Source organism: Talpa occidentalis, unplaced genomic scaffold, assembly GCF_014898055.3.
Source record: "Talpa occidentalis isolate TD23 unplaced genomic scaffold, MPIMG_talOcc4v2.1 talOcc4.7, whole genome shotgun sequence".
Lineage (NCBI taxonomy): Eukaryota > Metazoa > Chordata > Mammalia > Eulipotyphla > Talpidae > Talpa > Talpa occidentalis.
Window position 1 is genome coordinate 98138226 of NW_023605083.1, and position 18805 is coordinate 98157030.

General features: G+C 50.4%; 1 protein-coding gene across 1 annotated transcript in view; it reads left to right on the plus strand.

Moving 5' to 3' along the window:
• The window catches only part of LRRC75A (leucine rich repeat containing 75A), a 42536-nt gene that overhangs the window by 20421 nt on the left and 3310 nt on the right, over window positions 1-18805 (plus strand). Inside the window, exons 2-3 of the mRNA XM_037492304.1 lie at window positions 8735-8863; window positions 16963-17078. Of these exons, the coding sequence (XP_037348201.1) occupies window positions 8735-8863; window positions 16963-17078 (245 nt within the window). The remainder of the gene's footprint in view (window positions 1-8734; window positions 8864-16962; window positions 17079-18805) is intronic.

The following is an 18805-nucleotide window of genomic DNA, read 5'->3' on the forward strand; positions in this document are numbered from 1 at the left end:
ATTGGCCATTGGTGAATGATTCAACCTCCAGTTCCTCTCCCTTCCCCAAAGGTTGTGGGGGAAGGAGTGGCTACTGAACATTCCAACCCTCTAATCACATGGTTGGTTCTCCTGACAACCAGCCCCATCCCTGGATACAGTCCAAAAGTGTCTCATTAGTACAGCAAAAGACATCACTTGGAAATTCCAAGGGTTTTAGGAGCTCTAAGGCAAAAACTGACAAAGACCAAATACATATTATCGTATGTCACATAGGACCTATTGAAAGAGATCAGTCTCATAGATTGAGCCTCCTTCCAATGTGAGCAAATAGGGGGAGAGCCCTGGATATGGAATAAATACTATAAAAGTTGAACCCTGACATCTGAAAATGATCTACGGTAGGATCTGGAAGAAATGAATTTTTGGGAAAAGAACAAAATGCCACAAAAAAAGGGCTAAGTAAGATGGGGGCGGGGAGACACAGAGTGAGATGAAAAGGGGATTAATGAACAAAATGAGAATTGTAAAGACATGACCTGCAGTGCTTATTGGAGGTGGTGAAAGTAGAGTTTCTGTTGAGAACATGAGAGGGTGCCAGGGAAAAAGACTCGAAACCCTCTGTGAGAGTATAGTGTGGAAAGGATGTGAAAAAAGAAATTCAGAAGCCATCGAGAACCAACACTGGTTTTTCTGATGAAGAGACAGGCTGGAAACAGTTCCGCTTACAGATGGAAGGACCCCAACGCTGGAGATAAATTCAAAGAAAAAAGATCCACAGCTGGACATGTGGCAAAAATTTGTAATAAGCAAATTCAGAGGGAAGGAAAAAAATGGTCATATACACATGCCCCCTTCCTATACTCTCACTTTCCTCAGGATGGTGTCTCTGTTTGCCTGTCTGGCTCTCTTGACCTTGTTTTTTTTCTAAATTGTGGTGAAATACTCAAAATTTACATCTTAATTATTTTTAACACTTTAGTAGTGCTAAGTACATTCACATTGTTGTATAGCCAACTTCCAGATCTTTTTTCATCTAACAAAATTGATGTTGTATATCCATTAAAGAGTAACTCCTCATTCCCCACCACCGCCCATGTTAACTACCCCTCGACTTTCTGTCTCTGTAGTAGAATCATACAATATTTTGTGTCTGGCTCATTTTGTTCACCATAATCCTCAAGGTACACCCATATCATACCATGTGTCAGTTTTCATTCCTTTTAATACTGAGTAATATTCCACTGTCCACATTTTGTTAATTCAGTAAAGTTCATGGCCAATTGGGTAGCTTCCACCTTTGGCTGTTGGAGTCATGCTGCTGTGAACAGGTGTACCAATACCTGTTCAAGTCCCTGTTTTCAATGCTTTTGGTATGGAATTGCTGGGTCACATGGTAATTCTATTTTTAATGTTTTGAGGCGCTTCCATACTGTTTTCTACAATGACTGCACCATTTTACACTCCCATCAATAGTGCACAAGGGTTCCAGTTTTTCCACATTGTCACTGACCCTTACTATTTTCTGGGCCCTGGGGGAAAGTGGTGTCAAGAGGGAACTTTATTGGGCCTCCCCGGTGGCGCAGCCGTTGAGCGCTGGGTTGCAAAGCTCTCCGCGGCCTCTGCGGGGCCGGTTCGATCCCCAGCTGCTCCCCGGCCACCAGAGGAGGGTCCCACATGGTTCGCAGACCTCTCCTGCCGCCCGCTGCTCCCCTCAGCAGTGTACTTCGGTTCTTCTGCCTGCTCTGCTCCCTGCTCTGGCTCTGGTGAATTCTCTCACCCTCCCGCGCTTCTGACTGTACCCAGTGCATGTATAAACAAACAAACAAACAAATAAATAAATAAAAATACATGCCTCTTTAAAAAAAAAAAATAAAAGAGGGAACTTTATTGCCCTAGATTGGCCAGAGTATTGGAGGGAAGTGTTAGTGTTAGAGGAAATGTTCACCCATGTCATACCATGTGTCAGAAAGAGTTAGAGGGAAGGTCTAGGTCCTGAGAGAGGGTAGGGTGGAGATGAGAAATTGCAGGACAGTTGGGGCCATGGCAGAGGTACGGGAAAGGAATTTCAGGGATTTGGGGGGTGTCATTGAAGGATGCCCCTCTGATGACTTTGAAAGATTGTCAAAATTTTGGGGGGGCTACCCTGTATGTTAAACTGATGTTCTTAGGAAGGGAACAGTATGCTGGGACTGCCCAGGAGAGGAGCTAGACCCCTGTAGCAATGACAGTACCATGGGTGCCTGTTCTCCATTGCTCACTAGTTTGAAAGTCCATGGCCAGTGCCTTGGATTAAATACCACTCCTCCTTCCCAGACACCAAAGGTGGCCACATCCCTCTCCTGACCCCTTGACGTCCCCCATGCAGAGCTCTGCCAGCATAGACAGGAGCCTTGTTGAAGGATCAAGTTGATGTAAGAAGGGAGATGGTGTGCCCAGTAGTTTTTTTCAGGATGCAAAACTGGTAAGATAAGTCTTCTCATGGGCTCCCTGGTGACTAACCTCCTCCCTGACTTTCAGGTTACCCCCTTTCTCCCAGAGGACCCCATTCTTTTAACCTAGTTTTAACCAAACTTCTTTTAGTATCAAGATCCCTTTGTACTCTTTATTTTTTCATCTCTTTTTCTAATTGTGATATGATTGACATAATATTGTATAAGTTTAAGGTGTACAGCATATGATTTCATACAATTATAGTGTCATATGGTTGCCACTGTAGCATCATCTGACACCTATCAATTCACATCATGATCTTCTAGTAGCAGCAGCAATTAAGATCTAGCCTCTTAGGGCCTCTGTGGTGGCGCAAGGGGTTAAACATCAGCACTATGAAGTAATTGCAGCCACTGCAGCACGGGTTGGATCCCTTGGCCAAGGAGCTGACTCACATGGCACAGCAGACCTCTCCTGCCTCGTCGGCTGTTCCCCTCAGCAGTGTATTCAGTCAGTCTGCCTGTTCTGTTCCCCACTCTGTCTCTGGTGGATCCTTTCACCCCCTGCATCTCTGGCCTACACCCCAGCTCTTGTATGCATAAATAAATAAATCTTTTTAAAAAATCTAGCCTCTTAGCTAGTTTAATGTTTATAATACAGTTTTATTGTTTACAGTCATGGTTTTGTGCATAGAGCTTCAGTACTAGTTGCTAGTGCAAGCATCTCCCATTCCCCTATCCTCGGCCCCTGGTTACTAGTCTGCTCCTTCTAATTCAGTTAATTTTAGATTCCACATATAGGAGATCTCATGCAGGCGTCTTTCTCTGTCTGGTTATTCTCACTTAGCATAATGTCATGAAGTTCCATCCACTGCTTTACGATTGGCAGGATCTCCTGTTTTCTCATAACTGAATGTATCCCTCTGTGTGTGTGTGTATACACCAGCTCTTTACCCATTCATCTATTGATGGACACTTACATTGTTTTTCTATATCTTGGTTATTGTGAATAATGCTGCAATAAATATTGGCGTACATACATCTCTTTGATAGCCTGTCTTCATTTCCTTTGGATACATGCCCAGCAGTGTGATTGCTGGATCGTGTGATAGTTCTATTTTAAACTTTTTGAAGAACCTTTATACTCCTTCAAATTATCAAGAACGTCAAAGTTTTTTTTAATGTGGGTTATATCTGAAGAATACTATTAAATGTATTAGAAATCAAAATAAAAGATACCTTAAAGATTTATGTATCATTTAAAATGAATAAGCTCTCATGTGAAAGAAAGAAATCTTTACCAAAATAACTATTTTTCCCTAAGGAAAAAATGCAGTGAAAGAGTGGCATTATTTCACAGTTGCGCCCATCTCTTTAAAGTGTGGCTTAGTAGAAGGTCATTGGATTCTCTTGTGCTGCTTCTGCACTCGGTCTCCTGTGATAGGTTTTTGGGTTGCAGTCTACAAAGAAAATCTAGCATGCTGATATGTCATTGGAGCGGAGACCCTTAAAGGATCTCAGGGGCCAGCTTCACACTTTGAGAAATGCTGTTCTGACCTTTCTATGTGAATCTCTGCTCACTTTTGGATAGTCATGCCCCTAATTTCAGGCCCAACCTCTCTCTTTCCATTGGAAGGAGTCCTCAAACCTGGCTCTTGTGCTCAAGTACCAGGCCAGCCACACTCTCTGAGCAGAGTTGCCCATGGCAGTGACTCAGGCTCACCTGCTGATGTTTCCAGTATTTCTGATGAGAAACCATCCATATGCTCAGCAACTAGAGCTGGTATTGTTTAGACCCATAATAAGGGAGCTAGGGTCACCCTCACTGCAAGGCAGACCAGCTCCTCCCAGGCCAAAGCCATGGCCGGAGGAGCTACATAGAGGCTTGATTCTTCCACTTTCCCCTGTGCACATAGGAGTCGCTGCTCATCCACCCACTTTTGTCCTAACAGGGGAGCCAGGCCATAGCAAAGCTAGGGGACCCTGCTGGGCAATAATGGGGTGGGGGCAGGGGGAGGTATCTTGAGTGCAAAGTCAGACAACGGTCATTCCCAGTAAACAGGCTTAGGGGAGAGGCATGGAGAGGATAGCAAGGAGCCAAAGTCACCAGAGGTACGTGGGACACAAGACGTATCCTAAAGCAAGGCATGTATTTCTTGGGCCTAGTTGGGTCAAAGGAAAGGCAGCAATAAAACATGCAGCAGCCTTTGCCCTGACCCATCTGGCTTCCCTGTTGCGGTTCCTTGTAATCCAGCCTGGGACCTTCAGGAGCCCCACCCCGGCTGGAATTCAGAGAGGGCGGTGGCCATGACTCACAGTTACCCAGAGCCTAGGGAGAGGGCCATGTCTGCCTTCTCTGGGAGACCCTCCCCCAGTTTTCTTCCTCCCACCCTTTCCCCTCCTGAGCACCAACTAAAGGAACCTAGACAACAGCAGCCCAGGGAGCCAAGGCCGTTGTCAGCACACTGAGCACACGGAGTGGCAGAGGGTGGAAGGTGTGAGGGCGTGGGGCGCTGGGAAGGAATTTTGCATCCTCCCGGATCTGTCCAAGCCTCCTGGGTTAGAGACTAAGGTTTTCAACAATATTCCAGAATGGAAGAGCATTGGAGATGAAGCTAATCTTCCTCTACCTTCTAGGATTGTATGGCTGGAAAATAAATTGATAAAGAGATTAGAGAGAAAAAAGACAAACTTTCATTCTGTGCACAGTGACCCCACACGTAGAACAATAGAACCTCTCATCTGGTCATCCAGTGCGGTTATATAGTGTCTAGAAAAGGGCAGTAAGTTTAGGAGGAAAAAACCAGAAGAACTCCGCAATTTAAAGAAAAAGCCATTTTGCAGGGTTTATCCATGTGTGCATAAAAGCAGACTCTGCAAGCTTAGTCTGGGGCGGTAAGGCTGCAACAGGCTGGCTGTCTCTCACCTCCCGGACCACCACTGAGATTTATTTTCCTGTCTTCAAGGAGATAAATAGGCAAAAAAAAAAAAAAAAAATCATTCTGTGTCTTAATTTCTTCCAATTCAAAATAATCAGCAGGCCTCTTAGGCACCTGGGGTGGGGAGGAGGTGGGGGGCAGGGGGCAGCCTGTCTTTGACCCCAGCAACTGCTTCTACTGGTCTTGAAAGGAGGAGGGAAGGGAAGTCCGAACGGGACTGATAGGAGCCCAGGAAACCCCAGCAGGGGTTTTAGTAATAGAGCTCCAGCACAGCTGCTCTGCCAGAGCCAGGCTTGACTCTTCATCTACCTATTTCACACCCGTAGACTTACAGTGAGTTGGTGGCTGAGAGAGCCTAGAATCCAGTGCTTTCTCCCACTTGGCATTTGAGGACAGGAAACAGGGATGTGTGTAAAAGGTAACCACGAGGCATATGTTGTGAGCTGGGGTACACACTGAGGAGAGGGGTACATGGCTGAAGCAGAGGGGGACCGAGGCTGCCTTCAAGTTGACAGTCCACAGAGGGGTGGCCCAGCCTACAGGACAGACAGGAAAGATCAAATCCATGTCTCCCTCCTCCTCTTCCTCCTTCCCCTCCACCTCCTCCTGCCACATGTGGCCTCTGACCGTTGGATGCATCATCCCTCCATTTCCAGTTCCGGGACTCGGCCCCCACCCCCACCCCAGGGTTCTTTGAGCACATGAGCTTCTGGCTCTTGAATACAAGCCCTTTGACTTTCTCCCTTCCTACATCCCCTGCCTCGTCCTGCCCCAGGGAGGGCCGGGCCCTGTTTTTACACATAACCAGGAAAGTTTGTGTCCTAAGGTCATACATGTCCCCATGGCCCACATCCTACTGACTGTGAGGTCAGCATGGCTTGTGTGCAGCAAGCTTCCTGTCTTGGCCTGACCCCTGTGCTTTTCTAGAGAGAGAAATCATGGCTTTTTTGTGGCCTGTGGCACAAAGAGAGATGAAGAACCACACTGTATAAGCAGAGGTCTCCCAGGGGGGACCTGTGGGAGGAGAGGGACTGAGGGTAGGGGGGTTTGTAGGGGGCTTTCTTCCCTGCCAGAGGCTTTACTGTCTTATTTCTCTCACCTACCTGTGAGACAGGAATCACTGTCCCCATTCTACTGAAGAGGAAACTGAGGCACAGTGCCCTTATGTAAATGGCCCAGGATGCAGCTGTGGCCTGTTGCACTTGGTTCTCAAAAAGCCTTAGTTCTAGAACACGGCCGCTTCAGAAGACTCCCTCTGCCTGCATCCAGGCCTGAGCCCCAGTGAATTATTTTAGCAGCCAGAGAACCCAGTGCAGGACATGGCAGTCTGCCTCTCAGGTTCGTCTCATTAAAACAAAACTCCCCAAACTGGTCCCTTGGTGTCCTCAATGAAACCTGGAATCCATTTCCTTCTAACAAGGAGAGCAGAGGGCTTTATCCATGGAACTGGGGCTCAGTAGGGCTCCCTACAGGGACAGAGAACCTGGCATCCTGGCCCATCCAGATCCATCCAGCAAAGAACTTTTCTTTAAAAAAAAAAAAAAAGATTTATTTATTTATGCGTACAAGAACTGGGGTACAGGTCAGAGGTGTCGGGGGGTGAGAGGATTCACCAGAGACAGAACAGAACAGGCAGATCTACTGAAATACACTGCTGGGGGGCGCAGTGGGTGAGACAGGAGAGGTCTGCTGTGCCATATTGGTCACCTCCCTGGCCGAAGATGGAATTCGTGCTGCAGTGACTGCAGATAGCTTCGTAGCGCTGTGTCCTAACCCCTTGTGCCACCAGGGAGGCCTCCCTTTTCTTCTTTTGCTCTTGGAAATGTTAGCTGAAAACTACAGGACACCATTCCTGCCTCCAGCCTGTCTTCAGGCCAGCTCACCCTCAGTAAAGATAAGCCAAAGCAGGCCTCCAAAGAAGGTCCCAGGCAAGGCCATAGGTCCAGCTTCCCTGCGTCCAAAATTCCATCATAGCTGAAGAAGGGCCTGCTTTCCTCACCTGGAAACTGGGAACAATGATTCCCAGCCTCCCTGCCTTGCCAGGATGTCCCAGCAGCACAGGGGAAAGGCATTGAGAGAGGTTCAGGCTGTCCACTGAGAGAAAGGGTCAGTCCCCTGCTGGCCCTCACCAGTCCCCCACATATTTCCTGTCCCTGGCTCTCAGCACCCTGCCATCCTGGCTGGACCCACCTCTGGGCTGTGCTCGGTGGGCTGTTCCACATGTGGCTTTGGGGCCTAGAGAGGTGGGGTGAGGGCAGCAAAAGTGAGTGGTGCTGCCTCCCTGCTTGCCCCACCTCAGTAGCCCCTGGTCTTTAGGGCAGGGTGAGTACATGCCCCCTGGGGAGATGTCCGTCCTGCCTGGTCTGCAAGGCGTGGAGCTAGGAGCAGGAAGCACAGCCCGCCCAAGGGCCACAGGCACTGGGGGAGGGGGCGTTGAAAAAAGGGCAGTGTATCCGCACTCTTCCAAATACAGGGCATAAAGTTTAGTCCAACACTCGAAGGTAGAAAATTGTTTCTTCATTTCTCTCAAGCACTAGCTCTTTCAAGCTCTCACCAGCTTGACTTGTGGGAAATTCAAGGTTAGTCATATTTTGCCCTTTCCCTGCAGTTGGACAAGAATCTTAGGATCTTATATAGTCCAGAACATTTATAGCAGGGCCTTTGAGACCTCACCCATGCTGGTCACTGCTCTTGGCTGTGTCCCAAGAGTCCCTGACTTAATAGCGGGCAGGGGTCTCTGCAGAGGCTCCCAGTGTGTGTTCCCCCAACCCCTTGTCCTTTAGGCTTGCCAGTGTACCGCCCAGCCCATGCAGTGCCACCCACCTCTATCCCCTTCCCCTCCCTTAGGAGAACCCCACTTGATCCATTTCTTAGGGACCCCTCAGGGGTTTTCTTTTGTACACCTGGCAACTTCTCCTTTGAACCTCAGAGCTCACACACATATCCCCAAGGCAAAGCAAAGCCAAGGTTGGGTCATCTACAGAAGGAGCAGAAGCAGAAAGAAAACAAATCCATGTCAATACACAACTGTCAGGGGATTTTGCTCTGTGTCAGGACTTGCCCTGGGTGGGAAGCAGCTACTAATGCCCAGGCAGCCAGCCTTGCCCTCCTCCTCAGGGGAACTGGACCCAGTGAAGGTTTTGGGGTTATCTCAGAAGAGGCCCATATACCAGGAAGACCATGTTTGTGGAGCCTGCAGGGGCTTACCCTGCCCCCTGAGGAAGATGTTTCCTTGCAGGTTGAAAAGCCTCTTTGAAGAGGGTTCCTTCCTTTGCCAGGGAGGGGGTAGCTGAGTTGCCTCCAGGGACAGTTTCAGGTGTTTGGGTGGGACTGGAGGGTAGGGCAGGACCACCCCTGACCTCTGGTTCTCCTTTACTCTTGTAGGATCTGGGCATGGAGTCGACCTCGCTGGACGATGTTCTGTACCGCTATGCCAGCTTCAGGAACCTGGTGGACCCCATCACACATGACCTCATCATCAGCCTGGCCCGCTACATCCACTGCCCCAAGCCGGTAGGGTGGCTGAGCCAGCTGGGCCCAGGGTTGTGAGGTGGGCACCTTTCTAGGCAGCACAGTGCCCAAAAATATGGAACCCCTTTGAGGTGCCCTCCTGTCCTGAGGCTCAGCATCCATGGTGGAGGCTGCACATTGACACCATCAGCACAGGGTTTGTTTGGCCCATGGAGTATATTAAATCTGGATTCAGTGCCAGTGTTTATGTTGCACACAAGCTCTATACCCAGCTGCCCTTGAACAATCGGAAGCTCCAGCAGCATGACACACTCATTCCTATGGGGCTGGAGCTGAGTATTCATCCCTGATATGTGAAACCAGGGCCACCATGTACAGCTGTGTACTTGTAGCCTGCATAAAGACATGAAAACGGAGGTGGTAGGGATGGGGAGAAATGGGAGACTTAAAACCCAGCCATCTCTCTGCCCACCAAGCCATACACTTTAACGCAAGACTATTTGAACCAAGATGCCATATAAGTCTAGCAGGGACCTTGCCTGGGATTCTCCAGTTTGCCTCAGTCCCCACCACACCCCACTGTCTTCCTTACCCACCCACTTTACTGAAGTCCACTGAGATATATGGAGGAAAATCTCCATGGCTCTCCAGGTTCTGCAGGTGCTTCTCAGCCCCTTCTCGATGGGAGGATCTGCCCATTCCTGCAGCTCCCAGGTGTAGACTGGCTCACCCAGAGCTGCCATCAGGACCCTGGCAGGGATGGGCAGCCCCATACTTGAGTTTTTCTTTGTTGTTTTGATTCTTCCTCTCCCACCCCTCAATTTCCAGCTATTTCCAAAAGAAGCGCTTCCTCCGTGGCAGGGGTAGGAAGCCATGGAGGCATGGAGGCGTACCAGAAGGAAGCTTCTGCTTTTTTTTTTTTTTTTTTAAAGATTTATTTATTTATTTATTTATTTATTTATTTATTTATTTATTTATGCATGCATGCATGCATGCATGCATGCTGGCTGGCAGGGATCGAACTGGCGCTGCAGAGGCTGCGGACAGCTTCACAGCGCTGTGCTCAATCACCTGCGCCACCAGGGGAGGCCCAGGAAGCTTCTGCTTTCAGGGCAGTGTCAAGGACAAGAGTGAGGAGCTGGCTTCCAGACCCACCCCTCACTCTGTGAACATGGTCACCCAAGGGGCTGGAACCTTGCTCTGGGACTGAACCTCCATTTGGGGCTTTGCCTCAGGCCCTCTCTGTGGCTTCTAGGCTATCTAGTGCCAAGACTGAGGGGGATGCTGGCTACGGAAGGCAGGGAGCTATGGGGGCAGTTGGAGGGGTAGAGCCAAGAGGCAGGGATGCAGTACTCGAATATGGAACAGTAAGAAAAAGTCAGTAATAAGGGCTGGCAGACTACGTGCCTCAAGTCCTGGGGAAGAGGAGCTGGTATCAGGCACCATTCTTGCTTCTCATTCAATTTATACCTGACTTGGCCTGGGAAGTTGAGGCTGGGGTCTGTGGGGGACCTTGCCCGACCCCTGCCTATTCTAGAGCAGCCCAGCTTCATACTGTAAAGTCTTCCACCTCTTAGACATTCCCACCTGGGTGTTCCTAAACTCAGCCCCCCTCCCCAGCCCAAACTCAGTCCACTCTTCACTCTGATCAGCCAGCCAGGGATTGAGTCTCCTTCCTTTGCTGCACCCCAGCCCAGCCCAGCCGAGCCCGCCGCCTCTGTCATTTCTGCAGTCAGGTTCCCACAAGCAGACGCTGTGTGCACAGCGATCATTGCGGAAGTCTCCTAGGGGATGCAGGCGAGCTCAGGCTTTGTCCTCCAAGGGCAGCGTCCTCCTGCTCCATGGGGACAATGGTGTAACTGACTTGCAGAGTTGTCGCAACCTGAGGTGGGGATGGACTTTCCAACCTTGCTACTAGGGAGAATGAAGTGCTGCCCCAGGGACTGTAAATTCCTGGGTATGCCTGTCTCCCTGAGCTTGCCTGGGAGCGGCTGCTACAAAGCAGAGCAGGTGCAGGACAGGCAGCAGCATAATGAAGCAGGAAGGGGCACAAAATTGGGAAAAGCAAGTCCAAGGGATTTTGGAAGGAGCGCCCACACTTTCCAGCACAGTCGGCAAGTCCTGACAACCTTGGATCCCTAGTATGTCCCGCCTGTCAGTTTGTCTCCATGGCCACGGCCCTCTGAGTCCCAGCCCCATCCCCCTCCAGGAATCCTGGAGCACAATCTCCACAGGTACCTCACTGAAAAACCTTCCTTATGGCACGGCGTTGCATTTTAACTAAAATCCACACTCCTTCTCTCACCCTGCCTAGGTCTCCGACCCCTCAGCTCATCTCCCCCACTCAGCCCAGCTCCCAGCTCCTGCCAGGAGGTCTCCTCTGTTCCTGGAGCATCCAGACCCTCTCCTACCTTGCAGATTTTGCTGCCACCTCTGATGCCACTGGCTCCTGTCTGAACTCCCCTTTCCTCACGCACACGCCGCCTGGCCAGCCTCTCGGAGGCCCTCTGACCCGCCTACCCCACTTGTCTCCTGACCAAACTCTATTTTGTGCCCTGTTTATTTTGTCATTTATTTGTTCATTTCAACTACTGGTGTCCAAAATTATCTTGCTTACTTATGTGTTAGCTAATTTATTTTGTGCTTCCCCGACTAGAATATAAGCTCCGGAAGGGAAGAGATAGTGCCTCTCTTGTTCATGATTGCATCCTACACAGGCAGGTCCTAGCAGAGAGTAAGTGTCCCTTTCTACTGTGAATTTTTGAGTTTAATGAGGCACTATTTCCAGGGTTGTGGGCAAAATGAAGGAAAGGAACAGGACATTGAGATAGATACCCTAAGACCGGTAGCAGCAGCAGGGAGCTGTTACCATGGAAGGGCCTCAGCGGACTGGACTCAGGCTGAATCTTCCAGAGCCGGGTTATATTTTCTATTACTGCATAATAAATTCCCCCAAAACTTACTGGCTTAAGACATCAGACATTTACCATTGTATAGTCTCTATAGGTCAGGAATTCGGGAGCAGCTTAGCTAGGGAATTCTAGTTTAGGGTCTATCAAGACATTGACCAGGGCTTCAGGTGTCAGACAGCGTGACAGGATGGCAGACCCATTCCAGGATGGCACATTCCATGGTGGTTGGCGGGAGACCTCTGTTCCTGCTTGAGCATCCTCACATCACGGCAGCCAGCTTATCCCAGAGCGGGCAAGCTGAGAGAGCAAGACAGAAGCCACACGTCTTTCATGCTCTAACCTCATTCTATTGATATGATGTGGGAAGAGCCAACACAGGGCACGAGTCCAGGGCAGCCAGCGACAGTGGGGACTTCGGAGGGTGGCTGACACACATGCTGAAGAATAAATCCCTTGACCTTTCTCTCCTGCCCTCTGATCTTGCTCCCAATTGTTCCCATTAGCTGAACCCATTGGAAGCAGGGGCAAGGTGGCCTGGTGATGTTGTTTGTACTGGTGAGCCTTCTGAGCAAAGGGAAGGGCAGAGAGTGGACTGGGAGAGGAAGTACACAGAAGCACTGCCCCCCCCCTCCACCACCACCCCCCACCCCCACAGAGCATCTGGAGTATCATCTGGTATGCGGTAGGCAGGACAATCAATATTTGATGAATGAACTTGTGACTGAATCAAGGAAGCCTTTGGGTGCAGGGCACTGGAGGCCTGTGCTTGCTGGAGTCCTGGGGGCAGCACACAACAGTGCCTGGGAAGTGAAGGGGGCGGTGGGTGTCTCCATCTGACAGTTGAGAGATGGAGCATGTCAGGGCTGTGAGCCCTCCTGAAAGGGCCTGCCTTGAGCTTCTTTTCTGACAGTTCAGTGAGTGTCCCCTGAGCAGCCTGGGGCAATGTCACAGGCAGCCTTTCAGACTGCCTTAAGCAGAAGAGAAATTATCCTTCTGGTTCTGAGGGGTCTTGTGGGACCCAAAGGCAGCCAAGCTTGGAGAAGCACTGAAACTGCAGAGGAAACAGTGCAGACGCAGCTGCATCCCTCCTCTCGGCTCCACAGGCCTCACTCTCCATTCACTCTTCCCCTCATCAGATGGCAGGAACAGGGCTGCCATTGGCACCCCAGTTTGTTTAGCAGGGCTCAGCCCCTGGAGGAGTGGGAGGTGTGTCTCCTTCAACTCCAGATTCCAGGGAGAAGGTGGATAGGCAGCTCTCTGCCAGTGCCCACTGGGGGCCACTGAGCTGTGGCTCAAGAGGGGTGTCTGGTCACACAAAGGGGCTGCTGTGGGCACCATTTTCTGAAAAAAGTCCCCAGAGGGGGTGGGCCAGTAGACCTCAGGTGCAGGGCACTCACACCGCTGTGGCCAGAACTCCCTGGTCAGAGCTGTCAGGGCAAGGCTGCCTGTACCTGGAGGCAGCTGTTTCTGGGCACAGAACCGCACAGAAGCTGCACTTGCTCTTTCCCTGCCTCCTCCCTCCCCTTCTGTCTCTGTGGCTTTGCTGGCTTTTCCCCACCTTCTCATTTTAATCTTCCAACCCTGGGCCTATTTCAGGCCTGTTTTCAGCAGGAGGGAAGCCTGGAGGGGACTTTGAAAAGTGATGGAGTGGGGCTGGTGGGGAGTGGGGGGAAATTAAATGGGTTTGCTGAAGGCTTTTCTGGTTGCAAATGATTGAAACACCTTGAAGTAGTCTAAGCTGAAGATGGTGTTTATCGAGCAGGCAGAGCAGCGTCCCTGTTGGGGACTAAGGAGCCCCCGGCTCCTCTCTTTCCCAGATGGGGATGGGCTGGGCCTGTGCTGGGTCCCCTTGCCCTGCACACGGCTGCCCCCTCATGGCAGTGATGCCACACTGCAGCGACTACTTTGCCACCTCTTCCCCTCTTTGTTTCTTCCTCTGAGCCCAGCTGTCCAGGCTAGAGGGTGGGGTTCAGGGGTGACGCTGTGCAGACCACCAGCCCCCACCCACTGGTCCTTCAGGTTTTTAAAGGGTCACGACATTAGCCGCACAAGGAATGGGAGGAGAGAAGGGGAGAGGGCATCTTTTAAAAATCCCCTTGCCTGGGGCCTCCCTGGTGGCAAGGGGTTAAGCACAGCACTGTGAGGCTATCTGCAGCCTCTGCAGCAAGAGTTTGATCCCCGGGCCAGGGAGCAACCCACATGGCGCAGCAGATCTCTCCTGACTCGCCCACTGCTCTCCTCAGCAGTGTATTTCAGTCAGTCTGCCTGTTCTGTTCCCCACTCTGTCTCTGGTGAATCCTCTCACCCCCCACACTTCTGGCCTGTACCCCAGTTCTTGTATGCATAAGTAAATAAATCTTTAAAAAAAAATCCTCTTGCCTGAGTTTCACACCATGGCTGGAGTTGGCCAAGCAGCAGTGTTTTTAAAGCCCCTCAAGATTCCATCCTGCCAAGGGTGAGGTGTGGGGGAGGATTGGAGGGAGTGGAGCCAGCTCTAGAGGCAGTCTCCTCTGTCACCTCCCCTCAACTTGACCTTCATCCCATCCCCTATGCTACTCCCCCTCCCTGAGCCTGTGCTGGCCAAGGCCTCATCCTTGGCTTTCCAGTGGCGTCCATGGGGTGTCTGACTGCACAGACCTCTTCTCCTTGGTGCCCATGGCTCTGCTGACTCCTGCTTCTCTGAAGGTGCCTTCTCCACCATTTGGTGTCCAATAATTCTCTGCTCCTTTAGTGTTGTAGCTCTTCCCCCTCAGCTCATCCCCTGGCCAGGGGAGTCAGTCAGATGCTAAGCAGTGTCCAACACAGTAAATCCATCTGCATCTCAGCTATACCCCTAGGCTCAGCAAGAAACTAGGAATCAGCTGTCATCCCAGCTTGCAAATGGGTTGCAAATGCCCGGGGGAAAAGGTGACATTCATTCCTCTCTCAGACAGGCTTGGGCAGTAGGAAGCCAGAGGGCAACTGGAGACCAGAGAGTTTGTCTAAACCAATCCCATCCCATCTTGTACCTTCCCTTGCCTCCGAATCCCTGCTCAGATGTTTCACTTCTCTGGCTACTTCACCCCCTCCTTCTACCTCCTATCTTCCTCCCTCAGAGGCTCCTTCTCGGCTTTCCATCTGCCCAGCCACTGAGAGGAGCCTCAGTTTCTTCCTCTGTACTATGAGGGTGAGGAAATCCTGTGCTGCTTTAGGGTATGGCAGGAATTCCATAACGTCCCAATGTAATGTCTGTGCAGCGATGCAGGTGACAGTCAGTAGTGGCTCGGACCATAGGGGTAGTCGAGGAGGTGGTGAGAAGTGGTCAGGCTATGCCCAGATTGTCACCTGCTCCCATGCCTGTCACACACCCCACCCCCAAGCCCTTGTACAGTTGTTGCCTCCTCACTCTGGGGTGTCTGTGTTTCCTTTCTTCATCCAAGAAGCTAACCCATCCTTCTTAAAAGCCCATCAAGTCTGAGATTAGGTGAAAGTAACCTTTTACCATGGCAGAGTTCTGCATGTTTTTGCAGTTCTCACAATACAACACAGTATTTATTTATCCAGCATTCCTGGAGAGCTTACAGAGTGCTCTATTCAGCGCCTTTACAAGTGGCATTCATTTAACCCTCACAGAATATTCTGAGAGGTCAGTGTGGTTATCCATCTTCACAGATGAGGGGTCAAGTGACTTGCGCAGGGACACACAGGAGGTAGCAAAGCAAAGGTTTGAATCCACAGTTTGACCCCAAGTGCATGCTCCTTCTCCATTAGCAGAGGGACCATACTAATAATCAAGCTGGTCTTTTACTGAGCATTCTCTGCACCAGGCGCTCTGCTGAGCGCTACACGTGGGCTCATGGTTTAACCCCACCAAGTCCACACTGTTATCTGTATGTGGGTTTGCAGCTGAGCCCTGACACTGCCTGGCACTGGTCCTTGGCACTGGACCATCTGCGGGGAGCATGTTCTTGGCCACTCACTCTTGACTGAGTGACTGTTGGTGACTGTTGAACTCACCTCCCTTGGGACAGAGTTGGGGTCTCTGTCGTACCGCCTACTGCGTCCTTTAACCCACTGCATGCGTTTGCTAGGGCTGCCATAATAACAGAAATGTCGCCACAGCCTGGGGACTGGAAGTCCAAGAGGAAGGTGTCAGCAGGGTTCGTATCTTCTGAGGCTCTCTCATGGGCTTGTAGACAACCACCCTCTCCTTTGTCTTCACATGGTCTTCCTGTGCCTATGTCCTAGTATTGGATTGGGCTTACCCAGTGGCCTCATTTACCTTAATTATCTCTTTACCAAATAGTCGCATTCAGAGGGGTTGGGGATTGGAACTTTAGCCTGAAACTTGGGGTGGGACACAGTTCAGCTTATAATATGCAGTGTCTCAAAAAGGCAAATCTAATGGGCCATACAGGTAACGTAAATGAATGAATTAGGTTGGGAAAGACTTGTCCCCTCTTTCTTTTCTGACTTCTGACATAGGTAAAAGAGACATGGTAAAAAGATTTCACTTTCATCTTTTTTTTTTTTAAAGATTTATTTATTTATGCACACAAGAGCTGGGGTACAGGCCAGAGATGCAGGGGTGAGAGGATTCACCAGAGACAAAGTGGCGAACAGAACAGGCAGACTGACTGAAATACACTGCTGAGGGGAGACAGGAGAGGTCTGCCTCGCCATGAGTTTCTCCGTGGCCAGCCACGCTGCAGAGGCTGCGGATTGCTTCATAGTGCAGTGCTTAACCCCTTGCGCCACCAGGGAGGCCCACCACTTTCATCTTTACTTTGTGAAATATGACAGCACGGACATTTGTTCATGGCTGTGTCCCCAGCTCCTGGAGCAAGTGCCTAGCACCTGGTCAGTGCTCAGCAAATATTTGTTGAGCAAGTAAATTAGCAGAATGGCCCTGGACACTGGGGACTGGCAGGAACCATAGTGAATTCTGGCTAATGGTTGAGCTGGCATTCAGCTTCAGTCAGTTGTCAGTTCGCCTGGAATCCAGATTTGCATAAATTTCAATTTTTTTCAATGATAGCAACTAATTCACAGAAACTTAAAGCATCATGCAACTCCATTTGCGACCTGCCCTCTGCTAAGGCGCGTGCCCTACATCAGAGCAGACCTCCCCCAGCTCAGCTTGGGGGTGCTGTGCCCTTTCCCCAAAGGCAGGAAGCAGGAGGTAGGGGTGAGGGCTCTCCCACCTGCTCCACTGACTCGGGGACCCACTGCCTGTGGTTGCCTCTGCAGGAAGGCGATGCACTAGGAGCCATGGAGAAGCTGTGCCGGCAGCTGACCTACCACCTCAGCCCCCACTCCCAGTGGAGGCGGCCCAGGGGGCTGGTGAAGAGGAAGCCGCAGGCTTGGTGAGTTCTGGTCTCCTAAGGCCCACCCGCCCTGCCCCCAATCCAACATCCTTCTACAAATCCAACCTAATTTTGAGCTCTGCTAGAATCTAGGGGCCTCCTCTTCTGTCTCCCCTACACACATGCATGCTCAGTCTATTCTTCAGAAGTCTCACTACCCTCAGGTGGTTTCCTTTCTCTCTGAATGAAATCCAAAGAGACCCTGTCTGGTCTGACCCCTCCTGCTTTCCCTCACCTCAGCCACACAGGCAGCTCTGCCACCCTGCTGGTTCAGAGACACACCAACCTCTTTCCAACTTCAGGGCCTTTGCACACGCCCATCGGCTCTGCTGGAATTCTTAGCAAACTCTCCTGATGGACGGTTTTCTTTTCCTTTATGTGTCAGCTCAAATGCCACTTCCTCAGACAAACCTTCCCCAAGTAGCCATGCCCCCCCTCACCCTCCTGCTCCCCCACTTAAAACTACCCTTGAACTGCACTTTCTTATTTGTTATCTTGTTCACTGGTGCCTATGGCAGAACTTGGCACATAGTAGGCATTTAATGAACACTGTTTAAAGGATTCAGTGAGGTAGGGGGTGTTACTATTGCTACTTGACTGGGCCGTGCTCACCCACTTGGTAAGTGGTGGGGCTGGATTCCACTGTTAACCACTACAATACTTAATTCCAGGCTGTTAACCACTACAATACTTATTTCCCTGGTGTAATAAGTCTGTATTATTAATGACATCAGCAACACCCAACACTTAAATCATGCTGAATAAATGCCAGGCAGTGTTTCATGTGCTTAGATGTCAGGCCTTGAGAGCTTTACCTTCAAACTCCCTGAGACTGGCCCATGTGAAAGGCGAGATGAGCAAACTTCCAGCTTTAAGAGACCCCCAAAGGTAGGAACTTAATCCTCTTTTACCAAGAGGATGCCCACGCTGTGGTCTTTGGGCTGCTGGTTAAAGTATGCTCTTAAAGCATGTGGTGACCACCTTCCACCTACCTCTCCTTCCACCTTCCAGGGTTGGGACCTCAGGGCTTGCCCAGGGTGCCTGGAAATGGGGCAGTCTGTGGCCAGGGCAAGAAGAAAGGGAAGAAAGGAAGGGGTATCCAGTGGCACCTGGAAGCATTCAGCTTGCAGCAGTCAGCTGTTCCCACGGGAGCCCCTGTGCCCTGCACATTCGCCTGCCTTGCTGTGCCCCAGACCTCTCCATGAGGCCTCCTATCTGGTGGGGCAGGTGGTCTGGAAAGGATTTTAGACATCTTGTGCCACTCTTGGGGAAGGAGGAAGCCCAGCCCAAGAGATTCCTGACAGAGTGTGAATCAAGTATATTTGACAGAACGAATACTTGTCACTTACCTATATAAGACATTGTTCTAAATGATTTACATTGATCATTTTACCTAACAACTCTTTGTGGGGGCCTCCCTGGTGGCACAAGGGGTTAAGTCACAGTACTATGAAGCTATCCACAGCCACTGCAGCATGAGTTCGATCCCCATCCAGGGAGGTGACCCACATGACGCAACAGACCCCTCCTGTCTCACACACTGCTCCCCTCAGCAGTGTATCTCAGTAGATCTGCCTGTTCTGCTCCCCACTCTGTCTCTGGTGAATCCTCTCACCACCCCACACCTCGGGCCTACACCCCAGTTCTTGTATGCATAAATAAACCAATCTTTTAAAAAAAAAAAAAAAAAACTCTTTGGTACGCAGCTCTGTTTTTCAGGCAAATAC